We start from the raw sequence: 15,633 nt of genomic DNA on the forward strand, positions 1-15,633 counted from the left end.
GCTGTTACATTTAAGCATAAAACTCTGACTTATATTGATTTGTATGCAACTGATAGATTTTCACATCTGTATCTGATTTTTTCAGTCACCGCACTCCCTCTGTTTGTTAGCTTCCCAAGTGGACTACTGACTTTGCCTTGCGGTTAAGATTTTTAACACAGGACTCTATGGAGAGTTAGGCCAAGTTCTGGCCTAACTAAAATTGGCCATGATGTAATGCATCTTTAAATGGATCTGCCTTGTGATTGGTGGCCCATATCTCGCTATGGTTTAAATCTTCCGGGCCAGCACCATTACCATTAACTACACCATACACAACTATCTGTGGTATTTGCGGCGCTTTTGTGTTGACGCGAAAGTTAATCTCTCATCAAACATCTAGCGCGTCTTGTACTATACCATGCTTAGTACTTGTGGTTAATGGACTGATAAACAAGTATGCTTGACAGTGTGTTTTTAGAGAGCAAAGTCCCAGGGCAAAGTTCTGCTTAAAATTCAAAGTCCATAGTCGGATTTTCGTGGTTCGCTATCAATAAACTGGTAGATTCCAAAATCAGAATTGTTCAGTATTAAAGTGAGCCATTATAATTATGCAAGATAATGTTGCATTCAATTACTTTTATTGTCACTAATCATCTGATATTCTTAATTTTTTATGACCACTTTACTATTGAATACTTTAATTTTAATAAACATCAGTATAATTTTGAGTTCAACGAAATGGGTTCATCATGACTAATAATAACATATTTTAAATAAAATTCGACTATGGCATAGTCTAGCATGACATTGGCGGGCTAATTTAAAACAGCCATGGCTGCACATGCAGCTACTTCATTTGAAAGTCATAAACAAGGTATAGCAGTCGTTGATAGGATATGCAGCTTATAGAACACGGATAACTTCTATAGTACACTGTCATGATTGATTGAGCACTCAATCAATCCATTGACCTCTAAATCGATCAATTGATTGACCAATCAATCAATTGAATGACTGATCAATCAATCAATTAATTTACCGATCAATCAATTGATTGACCGATCAATCCCAGGTTAAAGTAACCCAGGTTAAAGTACCATTACCTCATACACTAGGCCGTTTCAAAGCGATGTGCAATTTAATTATTCAGGTTGTTGCATGATGGTCGGCTGCAGTGCGGACTCTGTCTGCGGGCTGTCTTAGAAGCCTGCCGACATTGCTGCACTGCAGCCGACCAGCACAGATGTGCTTCCTTGGTATGTTCATATGTGAGTGGATCGCGGCGAATCAGCCGTAAACTCGCAAATTGTATTCTGAGTTAAAGTGTAAAATGTATGTGAAGGTCGTATTCATAGGTGTATCAATTCGTTGCGACAAGTATCTTATCTAGCGCTGTGTTTAAATCAATCAATAATAATACTACTGAAGAGGATAATAAGCTTCTACCTATTTCTATAGAATAGTTCTTGTCTTTGTTTGCTTTGGCTAAATCCTGTTCAAGTGGTAGATAACAAAGCATTGTATTTTGTCTAGGTATGTATAATCAACAATGAACAATGAGAGGATATTTCTAAGCCTCGTTGACTTGGGGATGATTTGAAATGACCGCCAATTATGACTGTTGGATATTTATTACCAGAAATGTAGAAAAAGAGACACACGTACAACCGATAAAAAATACAATTTTGTCGAAGGAACAGAGTTCAACAAATCATAACCCCGCTTTTGGATATCGTTTGAAGTCAAATGATATACCATTTTAAAGCTTATGGTATATATTTTCTAAACACAAAATAAAACAAAATTGACCGGGGCCGACTTTACGGCTGATTCGCCGCGTCCAGTCACATATATGATGTTTTTTGTTAAATCCATGGTATGTAATTCTTTTGTATGTATTTCATTTGTATTTTTGATGTGTTTTGTTTGACCCCTGGGCCAGACTGGAAATCAGTGTGGACCACTGAGTTTGTTCCCCAGGCAAAAATAAGATCTAATAAAATAAAAATAAAATAATCAACCAACTGATTGACTGATCAACCAATTGATTGACCAATCAGTCAATTTATTGCTTTTCCCTTACCTTGCAATAGTTCTCCCCTTCTATTGATGCAATATAATCAAGATTTGGGGAGACTGCACACGGTCCCTGTCTACAATTCAGCATGAGTTTGTTCCCTTCTGGTGCCCCACTCTTCTTGTTCGCTTTCCACATATATGTTCCGACGGGCAGAATTCCCATAATGTGGCGGCCATCATGAGAATACGCCAAGATGGAACTGTCGAAGTTGGTACGTCTGTCGTTGACTGAGAATTGTTTTATGGCCTATAAGGAAAATATGCAATAAAGACATGATCTCTGGCAGAATTTACATAAAGCATACATAGACATCATAAAATACTAGAAGACGCATGCACCCCTTGGAGTTGGAAAAACTCCCTGGAGAAATGGCAGCTATACGCAAATTAGGAGATTGATGTTTACATTTTGTGACAACATTTTTTGTCAAAAAAACCCCATTTTCACATTCAAAAAGTACAAAATGTTTTCCATAGGGGGTGTATGGATTTCAAACATTTTCACATTCAAAGATACAATTTTTGATTTAAAGGGGCATTTCGTGATCCACAGCCTCATCCCCCCACTTTTCTCAAAAAAAGTTGAGATTTTTATATCACTGGAAACCTCTGGCTACATCATGTTTATGTACAAAATATTTCTTGCAGATTAATTCGTTTTGCAAAGATATCGTGAAATTTGAATTGTCTATGGAGCAGTGTAATACACATAATCATGCATAACTCGCAAACGCAAATTCGGAATCAACTGAAATTTTGGGAATAGGCTTTTTTCGTGGATATGTACTGAAAAATGTCATAAAAAGAGCATGCTAGGATCACGAAATCCTCCTTTAATGTGGTGGTTTATTACCAAAAAGATACACACTGATGAGATGTATCATATAAAAACATGTCAAGCTCAATGGGTTTCTATGGTCATTGACCTATTTTTATGCAAAATCTAGGTTATGAAACATCCTACATAATTGTTAACTAGCATTGTTTAAGATCATTTATTAAATTATAATGTTTTTGACCCCATTTTCATCAAGATCGGAGCAAGTTTAAAATTTTGACCCTTTAGAGGTCAATGCTTGACCTTTGACCTTTTTGGTAATAACTCAAGACCGGTACATCCTAGATAGGTAAAACTATACGTTTTCTGAATCCTTGTGACCAAAGGTACACATTAGTACTGTTTTTGACACAATTTGATGAAGTTTGAAATTTGATGAAGCTTGAAGTTTGACCCCATGTAAAGTTTAATGACCTTTCCCCCACCCATGGGACAATATTTGTTTTGGGAACAACAAAATTTGTATACTTGGGACTTTAAGGATTACGAAGAAATAGAAAATTTATCAGCTGGGTGCATGGGAACCTATCCGAGGACTAGATTATAAGTGTCACACAAAGTGGACCAGTTTAACATTAGAATCTTAAAACCTTAAAAAAGGTTGGTCTGAACCCTGGAATCATGGCCTTATAACTGCTAAATTGTTGGTCTAAAGTATATAAAAGTATACATATTTAGAAAGGCAAAGACTTGATAAGTTCATCTTTGAGGTCAAATTTGGGCCAAAATGCTCATTTTTGTCCCAAAATCCCAAAAATGTTTTTTTAAAATTAATTTGTAAAAACTAGATAAAAACATCTAGGAGATCTTTTTTTATTTTTTGAATTTCGACCAACTTTGAAAAATTTGAACCAAAAATTGTCAAAAAAGCTGGACTTTCAAAAAAATCATAAAAAAGCCTGATTTTCACCCAAATTTCAAATATTTTTGGTGAAGTTGGTCAAAATGCCAAAAAATTAAAAAACTGCTCCTAGATATTTTTATCTAGTTTTCAAAAATTAATAAAAAACAATTTTTGGGCTAAGAATTTTTTTGTATTTTTCAGTCTTGTAAAATACTCTTTGCATTCCGGCAGGTAAGCCATGTTTCTAATCTTATGGAAATTCCTGATTTATGACACTGCACCAGTAAGGCAAGTGTAAGCTGATTGTGCATTTGCAACTATTATACAAAGATAACGTGGAACTATCACATATTTAGCTTCGATTACATGCTTTGAACACCAGTATGTGCTGGTGTGGCAATGAATTTCCACCAGGATTGTAGGTCATACATACCTCTTCTTTGGTGTAATCATACAGACATATGGTGGTACCATGAGCCATTAGCAGGTGTTTGCCAGTCTTGTCAAATACCATTGCTTTGGGACGACACTGCAAAAAGAACAGTAGATAAAATCAATTAAATAGTACTGATATACCCCTGATTCCATAAAATACAACACTAATTTTTTGGTCTCTGCTCAAGACCCAAAGAAAGGAAATCTAATATTATGTGGAATAAAAACATGTGATCAAGTTTCCTCTAATCAAGACCGAGGGTTTAGTGCAACAAAGGGCTATCTACAATTTGGGCATTTCAAGATAATGAGCAAAAACCTCTGCAGATAGCCCATCTGCAGATACCTTTTGTTGCTCTAAACACTAGAGACCTCGCCCTGCATTACATACACAAATGTCAATGGAAAGTTAGCAGATAGCCATTTGTTGCACCTGAGACGAAAATATCTAAGGTATTTTCGTCTCAGGTTGCACTAAACACAAGGTTACTTTTGCTCATTTTGAAATCCATTAATTTAAACACTAATTTCAATGCAGATAGCCCTTTGTGTCCAGAACATTCCCAGTGTTCTCAGGATTATTTTGGTACCAAAACCTCAATATCGGCAAAAATGCAGATAGCCCTTTGTTGCACTAAGCCCTCGACATGAACATTGATTTGAGAAAGCCAGATGGGATTTGGCAAAACTCTCAGCAGAAAAGCACTATTTTTTCCTCTAGTAAAAAATAAAACAAAGAAACCCTCCTCTTTGTACTTTTTGTACAGCGCGTATCTGCCCTGACGTCAGACACGATTTAGTCTTTTTATCTCTGTCTTTCATTATAAGGGCTGCCATCATACATATGCAATTCAGATTTTTGCATCTAGTTGTCCTCCTTGATAATGTTGGTTAGATTTTCATATCAGGATGTAAAAAATAAAAATCTATTTAGCTGGAAAGTGACTTTATACCCCTTGGAATTAATCCTTTAGTAAAGAGCTGATAATCAAAAACTCCCACACTTACCCTGAGGCTGTACTTTTTCAGCGATTTTCCCGATGAAGTGTTGAAAAGTTCAACCCGTCCAGTTGAAGCCAGGACCAGTTGCTTACACTGCTTTGGTATGTACACCTTGGCTACTGGTTCAATGTCTGCCTTCATTGTACACACCAAATGATCTACAAATGAACAATACATTATTGTAATAACCTGAATCATTTCCCACACAGTCAAGTCCCATAGAAGATAGAATTAAATCAGAGCTGATATCTTACACTTCTCACAATGTATTTCTTCCCTGTACTGATTTGCTTTTAAGTTCAACCTGGGAGTACTAAAATAAGAGAGGCACTACTTCGATCGTAAAAGTGAGGACAGAGTGAGCTTGGTACCTTGTGTAAGACCATGGACAGTGTATAAGAGTCTGTCGTTGCCATTTTGTTGCAGCCATTCCAAAAGGTGGCGTTTGACCATGATATATGACGATGATATGACCATATTTGGAAAATGACATCATTCAATCTCCTGTTGCCTTTAGTTGGCAGAGGACACCGCAATAAAAACATCTTTGGTCATCTTTTGTCATCTTTTCGGAAGTAATTATCTCTTTCATAGATTATTTAATTACCCTTTAAAATAAGATGTGTGGTAGATTTGTCTTTATAATTTTATTAACGATTTAAACCAGTAATTCCTACTTGTTGTGCATGATAATTGACAGCTTTATGGTAAGTAAAGGTAACCCAGTGACCCGGAAGGTGCTTCCAGGCCAAGACCCCTGCCATTGTACACAGTTTACTGTCACATACACAGACTGTGACCTGAAACCCTTTTACAGGTCAGGAATCGAGACTGTTGAACTCTTTTTGTCCTCCGAATCGGTATAGGAAGTTTGTACAGAGTACTGTCAGCCTTTTTGTGGAAAGTGTAAGATATGTGTGGAATTCCTTTCATAAAACAATTTTCTTTTAACGCTCCAATGAGCACCGACATAGCATGACAATTTATGGTGTGATGTACGCCAGGGTGTGCGTATGTGCGTGCATAGTGAATCCAACCATGCCAACGCACTTGTGATTGGTCAGTATTGTATCTAAGGTTGTGCGTTCGTGATATAGTCTGAAATATGCAATATATGATCGCGGTTGGTTATGCACTTCGCTCCTTCGCTCCTATTCAAGCCAAATGCGTTCGTCGTGTACATACACACACCCCCAACCCCACACATTCTAAGGTCTTGAATAGGAGCTAAGTGCAACTTTCAAAATCCGACTTGGGGCCACTCAAGCGCCCATAACTCGACCAAATGATATCGTAGAGCAACAAAAGAGGTATCAAAATGCGCAGGAGAAAGCTGCGCTTTATATACATTAAATAAGTTTTTGCTATATATTTCAGTTCCTGATATATCTGGCCATCTATAATCGTTTCGATACTTTCTGGGTTGAGTTTAGTGTAAAAAATTGTACACAAAGTAGAAAAAGGTGCATCACATTGTGGCATATCTAATAAAAGCCACTATGTGATGCGCATCACATAGTAGCGTATCTTGATCATGTGATCAAGATACAACACTATGTGATGCCCTTTTTTGTAAAAAAAAACATATCACAAAGTTGGATATAGTGGATACGCCACTATGTGATGCACTTTTTCCTATGTTTGCGACATTTTTCTGTTTCACATACCGATGTATAACTTTGGAATCCTTTTTTACCCATTTAAAAGCTAAAATATGAAGTAAATATAGTACAATAATGTGCTTTGAACACTTGGGAACAGTTTTCATTCAATGAATTCGAAATTATTGCGACAACACAAGCTTGTTACAAGTCAACATTTTTTCAATCTTGTTTTTCTCCAAAATGAACTTTACAGTTTTCTTTTATGATTCATTCATTCATTCAATCTATCTTTATTCTGGTAAGCCACTATGTGATGAACCTGACGAGTTTATCTATCACACGAGAGTTTATTATGGTCTAGCCTGCAGGGCAACTGACTAAATGGGTAATTATCAATAACTGGGGAATTAGTGGTTTACTTTTTACATACAGAAATCAGCCTATACATACTTTTAGCTATTGATTTTGCTGTTCCGTCCCATATCTTTGATTCCGTCACTCTCTAGTATAGCAAGCCAGAAGCAGTGTATAGGCCAAGCAAAGCTTAAAGCATCCATATTCTCTATCTGCATCTCCATGGCACCACTGGAAACCTGAAAACATATCAACCAAATAAATGATTCAACATGCACTTCACCTTGTCAGGTACCAGCCTTTTTCAGAAGGGCAAGGCAAATTTCCAGAGGGGTAAACTTTGATGAAAATGGTCAAAAAATTACAAAAAAGGCCTCTAACTGAGGGGTGGGGGGAAGAGGGAGGAAAGACTTCTCAAAGGGACCTTTTCGGTAAATCCCATAAGCCTTTGCGAGTACACCTGAGATGTCGTCATTTGACGTCACGCCAATGCGCACATCTTTTACTGAACATCACTACTGCACATTTCAAAGCTGTGAAGTGCGCTGTAACAATGCGCACATCAGCCTGACGGCGTCTCAGGTGTACTTGCAAAGGCTTATGGGATTATTAAAAAGGTCAATTTGACACTGCCTGCCTACATTACTTACCCTCCATACTCTGACTGTACCATTGTCACATCCTACAGCGACATGTTTACACATGGGAGAGAATGATACCACATTTACAGGGGCAGAATGAGAAAAGGTCATGACCTCTGGATCTGGCTGCTGGCTTTTGGATAAGTCTGCCCAATATTGCACTGAATAAAGGAAAAGCAAATATAACAAATAGATAAATAATGAGCGATATTGGAATTTCACATATGCAATGCATTGTCGGATTGTTTCAGTACAATTGAACTTTGACCTTAGTCACCCCTGTATAGTCAAGCAGACTTTGCCACCCAAATACATTAATGCACTAAACACGGGCAGCTACTGCAGGCCTTGTCAAGCATTCTCAGCGACAATACGGCCACTATCCTCTACTGCATGATAGACGACATACAGGAACCAATGAAATTTAGCATTTACAAGCTAAACCACAGCCACTGATTATACAAGTCCAAAACAACATCATATCACTTATTCTGATGAAGATGTGTATCACAGAGGGTTGCCAAAATATTTCAGCCCAAACCGCGGGTCAAATAATCGAAAAGTCACCCAATTTTTCTCTTTACAATTGGTTTCTATGGAGCAGGAAACTATCAGAAGTTGCGGGAGCCAATGTTGAAAAGTTGCCCAATTTTTTCTTAACCATTGGTTTCTATGGGACAAGAAATTGTCATTCCGGGATTGTCATGAGTCGCTGGAAAAATCTTCAAAAGTCACCCAATTGGGCTACCACATCGCGGGTTTGGCAACCCTGGTGTAACAATTTGTTGTGCTGATGAAGTCAGTTTAAACTTTTTTAAGGCCTATTCCATTTAAATTTCACACTACCCCTGTGGAAGATTTTGGGATTACCTTCCACAGAGGGAGTATGTTTTTCAATGTAATTGTTCAGGGTTAATCATTTTGAAACCCATACTCCCCCTCACAGTGACATCGCCCCGATATCTTCATGGTAGAAATCGCCATGATAGGTTGAATCCACAGCCACCCAGGGCCATTTTATTCGGACCTTATGAGATGCATAATTAGCGAAGTGACCTGACTAAGGCTACTGACAATAGCCGGGGTAACTGATTTCTCGCTGTGTGAGTTAGCTTGTATACGACATTGCGGTCAATGGTTATACTGCCTCCACTTAGTGAGTGCCGCTATAGCCTGCTGCGTGCTGTAGTCCATACAGGACCAACACAATATAAAATTAGAGTTTTGGTCAAATTTTGAGTTCAAAGCGCACAGCCAATTTTCAAAGCGCACGCTAACGACTATCATATCTGTTCAACACATATTTTCAAGTGTATGAGACCACATCTGGTTTCTTGAAACGAAATCATTTACGGGAGATATTCATCATTTTCTAACCCAGTATCCAAAGATTTTTGTCTGATATCAAAATCGTGCATAGCAATTCATGTGTATCGATCCCGTGTATTCATTTTAGTGTCTCTGCTGCATCAAATAATTATTAGCCAGGCGATGTCGGTGTGCCCCTGTATTATAGCTTTACATATATCTTCCACAACTGGAGTGAGTATTTCAAATGGAAGTTACCCAGTTCTATTTGACACTCTGTGGCAGACTTTAGCAAAATCTTCTCACCTTGTTCTTTGATGTTTTTGCTGTAAGCTTTCCCGATGGCTACACATGTAGATGAATCAGGTTCATTTATGGCTGCTTGACATAGTAAATCTGGATGGCGGTGTAACACTTGTGAATTGGCACGTATCATGCGATAGAAGCAGTTGAGATTATTCTGGTGTTCTGTGTCGCACTTGGTGGCAGCCTTAAAGAGAGGAACAAAATGAAGATTTTTTCCCTTACCTATTTTGATACTGGGCTCATACCAACTTTATATCAGTGATACAGAGTAGTATCATAGCTTTTGTTCAAGAGATATGACAGTCATTATGTTTCATTTACTGAAGAGGATCAAAAATTGAATTCCCTCCTGAGGTTAGTATCTGTCAATGGACTGACCAGATCACCAGGCTATCGTTATAGCCGGAGGCAGCATATGGCACACATGGGTCAATGAGTTACATAAAAATGACCTTAATTGTGTGGTATTTGTGTTTGGGTAAGCCCTATATCAATATGCAAGTGTGATTCATATGCAAGGGTGTTTCTTAGCTATATATAACTATGCCCCCCTCTTGCAGAGACACATAAGTATAGGCCTACATACCTGTGAGAGTTCATCCAGTAGTTGATAAATGCGCCCAGTACTGCATTTGGCTTCACACCATTGAATAGAACACATCACCTATAACGGGAGAGATTATATTGGTGACACCAAATTGAATTATTTTGTTAAATATATTTGTGATGCAATCAAACAAAATCAGTTTGGGTTTCAATCTGATTACCTCAGACCAATTACATTTGAAAAACATACTCCCCCTGTGGAAGATATTTCCTAATTCTTCCACAGGGGTAGTGTGCATTTTAAATGGGATAGCCCATTGCAGTGGGGTTCACTATGTTATTACCTGTTCTGCTTCCTTCCACATCTCAGCTTGAATCAAATGCTGAGGCAACTCTGACAGCTTCCTCATGTTGTACCGTTTCTTCTGACCAGTACCTCCTGACCTTGGTGTTTGCATATCTGACTCGCCATAAAATGTTGGGTCTAGTATCAAGGGCTGGTCTTGAACACGTCGGTGAGCTATGTCCACATCGTTGGAGCCTTTGATTCTGTATGGCTTTGGCGCATTAGCCCATCTGGAATGTTCAATAATGATATTTTATGAGTCTATAGCACCCAATAGATGGAATAACACCCAATGGGCTATTGCGGTTGAAATCCATACACCTCCTATGAAGGACATTATCTTTATCTTCCACACAGGGAGTGTATGTTTCATATGGGTTTACCTAAATATAGGCAACTCCATTTGAAATCTACACTCCCTGTGTGGGAGATTAAGGTCATGTCGTCCATGAGGTGCTTAGATTACAACAGGGATAGCCTGGTGGTATCAAGTGACAGGTGATAAACAAAATGTGACTGCCATTTTCTACAAATATGGCCTGTATGGATCACATTGTGTGAATCATCTTGTTCGTGGTAACATTTTCACAAGCACATTATTGTCTTGCAAGAAAAGAAGAAAAAACAGAACAGTGAATTATAGTGCACTGTGCACAGACTAACATGTGGAAGCCTCGATCATCACATTATACAGAAATTTCCTGACCACTGTGGCCCAAGAAATATCATAAAGACAATTTAGCATCATTGAGGCATAGACCCTGGAAGAAATACTATCTTCCAGGGTCTATGATCAGCCTGCATATATAATAACCACTGCAGCCAGGATCAGCTCCCCCAAGTCTTGTACAAGTAAGGCACCAGAAACAATTTTGTTCGATCTTTGGATCGACCGTCGGTGCTGCTTCGAAGCTAATTATTAATGATCTCTCAACTAATTAATCCAGAATTGACACTAAATTGATATTGGTCAATACCATTACAGGCACAAATTACTATTAAATTACAATTAACAATAGTAAATTAATTGATTTCATAAATTAAAAAGGTCGACCAAGCATTGATGGTCGATCGAAAGATTGAACTAATTTGTTTCTATTGCCTAACCAAGACAATAATTAGCAGTTAGTTTCCAGGATCTATGATTCAGGGATGCATGTGTAGAACCCTGATCAGCCTACACATATAATAACCCTTGCAGCCAGAATCAGTTCCTCCGAGTCTTGTACAAGTAACCGAGACAATAAGCAGCTAGTTCCTTGTCCAAGGGAATTTTCAAGTTCGCTCAATTATTACATGATAACAAACTGTGACTAAAAATATGATGACCGGTGATATCTAGTGCCAAGAATTCGCTATCTGGCAGGCAAAATATGGATGCTGTGCCTGAGAAGGATGATTAATTCATGCAAACCATCTAATTGTAGTAATCGTATTGACCATGTATTTCTTGAAATCAATTGCAAAAGAAACTGAAATCTACATGTCACGTCACATCGTCAAATGCACATGCTTGACTATAATTAGGGTTGCGCATTGCCGAGGTGTGCAATGGCAGCCATGATGACATTATGTCTTTGAAAAGATTTTGTGATCTGCCAAAAGGCCAATTAACAATGACTTCTTTCAATGTGCAATTACTCTATTTTCCATTGTTCTATTTCAGGTGTTGGCATCGATGACATGTTCATATAATTGCTTTATGGAGATACACTGATAGTCGTCTGGTGGTAGAAGACTGAATGGGATTGGCCTACAGATGCAGCCGTCTTCATCACTATTACCAGTGTCACTGACACGCTTGCGTTCTGCATTGGTGCCATTACACCACTTCCGGCGGTATGCATATATGTCAGCGTGGCGATTATATTCGATTACTTTTTCAAAATTACTTTATTTGTCACGTTACACAAGGCAAAGAGAGGCGGATGGAAAGTATTATTTAACATGCAAGAAAGTGTTGCCAAAAGATAAAGCACCGTCTACTTCCTGCAGATTGTCTGCAACAGTCATTGGTGAAGAAGGAAAACAGGCTGGACAAATGATCATGCAATTCTTCCGAAAGTTAAGAGTCCATTTATTGTGAATCCAGTAGTCAAGATGTTAGTAGTGGTTTTCAGCTCTACATCTGCATTAGCTTCGATCCATCCAATCCAGCATCAGAATGCTCTCTCCACTCTCACTCAGTGCATAAATGTGATACGTTCGTGGATACCAATATGCTGAAGGTGAACAATGATACGACTTAAGTTTTTCATTGCCATATGATATCCCCTAAAAACAAGCAGCGCATGCCACCGGTTATTTTACAAGTTGGTTCTGACACCATTCACCCATCTGAGACGGTGCGGAATCTTGGAGTCATCTTCGACACTCACATGACAATGACATCCCACATATCATCCATCTGTAGCAGTTTGAACACACATCTCAGGAATATCACCCGCATCCATCGTTACCTGGACTTTGACACCTGCAATCACATAATTCGCTCTCTAGTTCTGTCACGCCTTGATTACGGCAATGCTCTTCTTCTGGGAGCAAGACAAGCCGATATTGCCCAACTTCAACGTCTGCAGAACTGGTCTGCTAAACTGATCTTTCGTGCCACCAAATATGACCATGCATCCCCCTTTCTCCATCAACTTCATTGGCTGCCAGTCAAGGAGCGGATAGCTTTTAAGATCTTGCTGTGTGTGTTTAAGGCCATCAATGATATTGCACCAGCCTATTATTCATCCCTCCTGACTTCATACTCTCCTGCCCGTTGGGGATTGCGCTCATCCACCGACATCACTCGTCTTGAATTACCAAAAATAAACAGCAGAACTCTCAAATCAACCGCTGACAAGACAAGTTTCTTTTGCAGCACCATCCATGTGGAACAGCCTGCCTCAAACCATAAGATCCACTGGCTCACTTCCAGTCTTCAAAAAGGGCCTCAAATCCCACCTTTTCCACAAATATCATGATTTTAGTTCTTGCATATTGTATCATGTTGCTTTTTTGCTTCATTTATCTTATTGTTGATGTGTTTTTTTATGTCTATTGTTTCATGTGCTGTGATCACCTGAAATGGCGTTTTATAAAAGCATGTGTATTATTATTATCATTATCATTATTATTATTATTATTTTGTTTATTGATGGCTACCTTTGCGTTGGGCTATTTCATTTAAAATCCACACTACCCCTGTGAAATATTTAACTTAAGTTTTCCACAGAGGGAGTATGAGTTTCGAATAGAATAGGCAGTTGGGTAGCTTCCATTTGAAATACTCACTCCAGGTGTTGAAGATATAGGTAAAGCCATAATAGAATGGGTTTCAAAATGATTAACCCTGACCAATTACATGTGGAAGATATTTCTAAAATCTTCCACAGGGGTAGTGTGGATTTTAAATAGAATGGCCCATTGCTGATTGGGGTTGTCTGCATGTCCAGGAAGGCTCGCACCTTAAAAGATATATTTGCAGATGATTTGAACGTGCAAAAATATTTTAAAGATCAGGCAGAATATTTCCCTGAATTCCGGGCTGCTGTTTCGGTGGTTCTCGATACAAACCAAAATTACTGGGAGAAAAATATTCAACACAAAATTGAACACATCACTATGGGCTTCGAGAGTAGTCGGTTTATTCACAGAGGAAAACAACACAAGGAATCATGGATTTGGGATATTCTAACCTTCTTAAGTGAAACAATAAATACAAAGAATGTCGAATTGTTATGTGATGAGTTTCTAACTCGACCAGTGTTTCAAAATTACAACATAGATATCAATTTTAATTGTGAAAGAATTGGAATTGAATTGTCAAGTTACATGTTTAAGTCCATAGACGTAGTGCAATCTACAGATGAATGGAATTCATGATCCATGGTTCTCATCTTTTCTACTCCCTATTTCTGTATTCGGTGTTTGCTTTATTAATTGGCAGCACATATAGCTGCATGTTTTTTAGCTCATTAAAAGCATTCCCATTTTGACCCTTCCCTGTCTTCAGTCCCTCTATCGCAAGTTTGGGATTCCGCAATATGTCCAATCCATTTATATCTACTACTGATGGTACTTAATTATTATGCACTGTTTTTCTCTCACAGCATTTCACATCTCCTCACTTCTCTTCATGTCTTTCAAAAATTACTATTTGTGACCTGCTACCATGAAATGAGCGTAAAGTCACAAGTTGGTATAGTTTCTAGACATCCTGGCTGCTGAGTTGATGCTCTTTGTTTTCTGCGCATCTGTACAAGCCAGTAGTAGACAAACTATTGGCTTGAACATGTGCATGTGAAACAAAGAATACCAACCCAGCAGCCAGGATGTCTCGAAACTACCAACTTGCAACTTTATGCTCATTTCCTGATAGCAGATCACATTTCGATTGCAATAAAAAAGAAAAATAGCGATGATTAACTGACCTTCCTAGGAAATAGTTTGCCAAGTTCTCATGGATACGTTTACCATTGACAGATAAGTAGCGATTCTTGGCAACCACGTGGAAGAGTCTGTGATACCAGCGGTATACCACCATCTTGTCAGCTCCACTTTCTACCAGGTAGTCACCTGGAGATAAATAACAAATATTTTTTTTTTTTTAGGAACAGGATCATCAAATATGTATAACTTTTATGATATCCAGTTTTCATTCAAGGTATTTTTGTAACACGTCCAATGAAGGGGGTAGGCCCCTTTGGATAAAACATCAGAAGCTGTTTGAGGACATCAGTCGAAAGAGGAATATGATCTTACCTAAATCGAACCTAATTCTCGTGTGCAGACGCATCTATACTTGCATGTAAATCAAGTCTTAGTTTTGTCCACAAAAGTACTACCTTATGATGAAAGGGGCATGTTACATGGAAAACAAATCGGCTCATAAAAAGAAAGCTGCATACAGATAAACAGTAAAGAGAATCGGGTGTAGGAGCAGGTAGCACCTCCACCCAAACCACCCCTAGGGGTTCGGGGTAATTAATTAAGAAGGCCCCACATGCCCCAGAAGTGACCACCAGAAATGTGTCCAAATACCATCATAGTCATCATTAGTCATTGCTAACTCTTTAAAAGAAGGAATAAGATCTTACCTAAATCAAGCCTTAGTCTTGTCCACAACAACACTGGCAACCTTCTAATTGGTGGGACATGATACTGGAATACATCTTCTAGGACATCATCATCACATGACAGCACATCTAGAAGCTCATTGGGTGACAGACCGTTATTGGAAGCAGTCAGGTATCCAAGAGCATGGCTTACAAACAATTTACCGTGAACATCTTCCAAGCTAAAATTAAAACAATGATTATAGATTTAGTAAAAAATAATATTTCATTACTTGCTAAGAG

General features: G+C 38.3%; 1 protein-coding gene across 1 annotated transcript in view; it reads right to left on the reverse strand.

The window, feature by feature from the left end:
* LOC140140521 (NACHT and WD repeat domain-containing protein 2-like) overlaps positions 1-15,633 on the reverse strand; it is a 74,900-nt gene that overhangs the window by 40,577 nt on the left and 18,690 nt on the right. The window contains 11 exon segments of the mRNA XM_072162279.1: positions 2,066-2,308; positions 4,177-4,272; positions 5,187-5,338; positions 7,235-7,265; positions 7,267-7,377; positions 7,789-7,940; positions 9,394-9,577; positions 9,980-10,057; positions 10,284-10,515; positions 14,707-14,851; positions 15,373-15,572. Of these exon segments, the coding sequence (XP_072018380.1) occupies positions 2,066-2,308; positions 4,177-4,272; positions 5,187-5,338; positions 7,235-7,265; positions 7,267-7,377; positions 7,789-7,940; positions 9,394-9,577; positions 9,980-10,057; positions 10,284-10,515; positions 14,707-14,851; positions 15,373-15,572 (1,624 nt within the window).

Source organism: Amphiura filiformis, chromosome 19 (genome assembly GCF_039555335.1).
Source record: "Amphiura filiformis chromosome 19, Afil_fr2py, whole genome shotgun sequence".
Taxonomy (NCBI): domain Eukaryota; kingdom Metazoa; phylum Echinodermata; class Ophiuroidea; order Amphilepidida; family Amphiuridae; genus Amphiura; species Amphiura filiformis.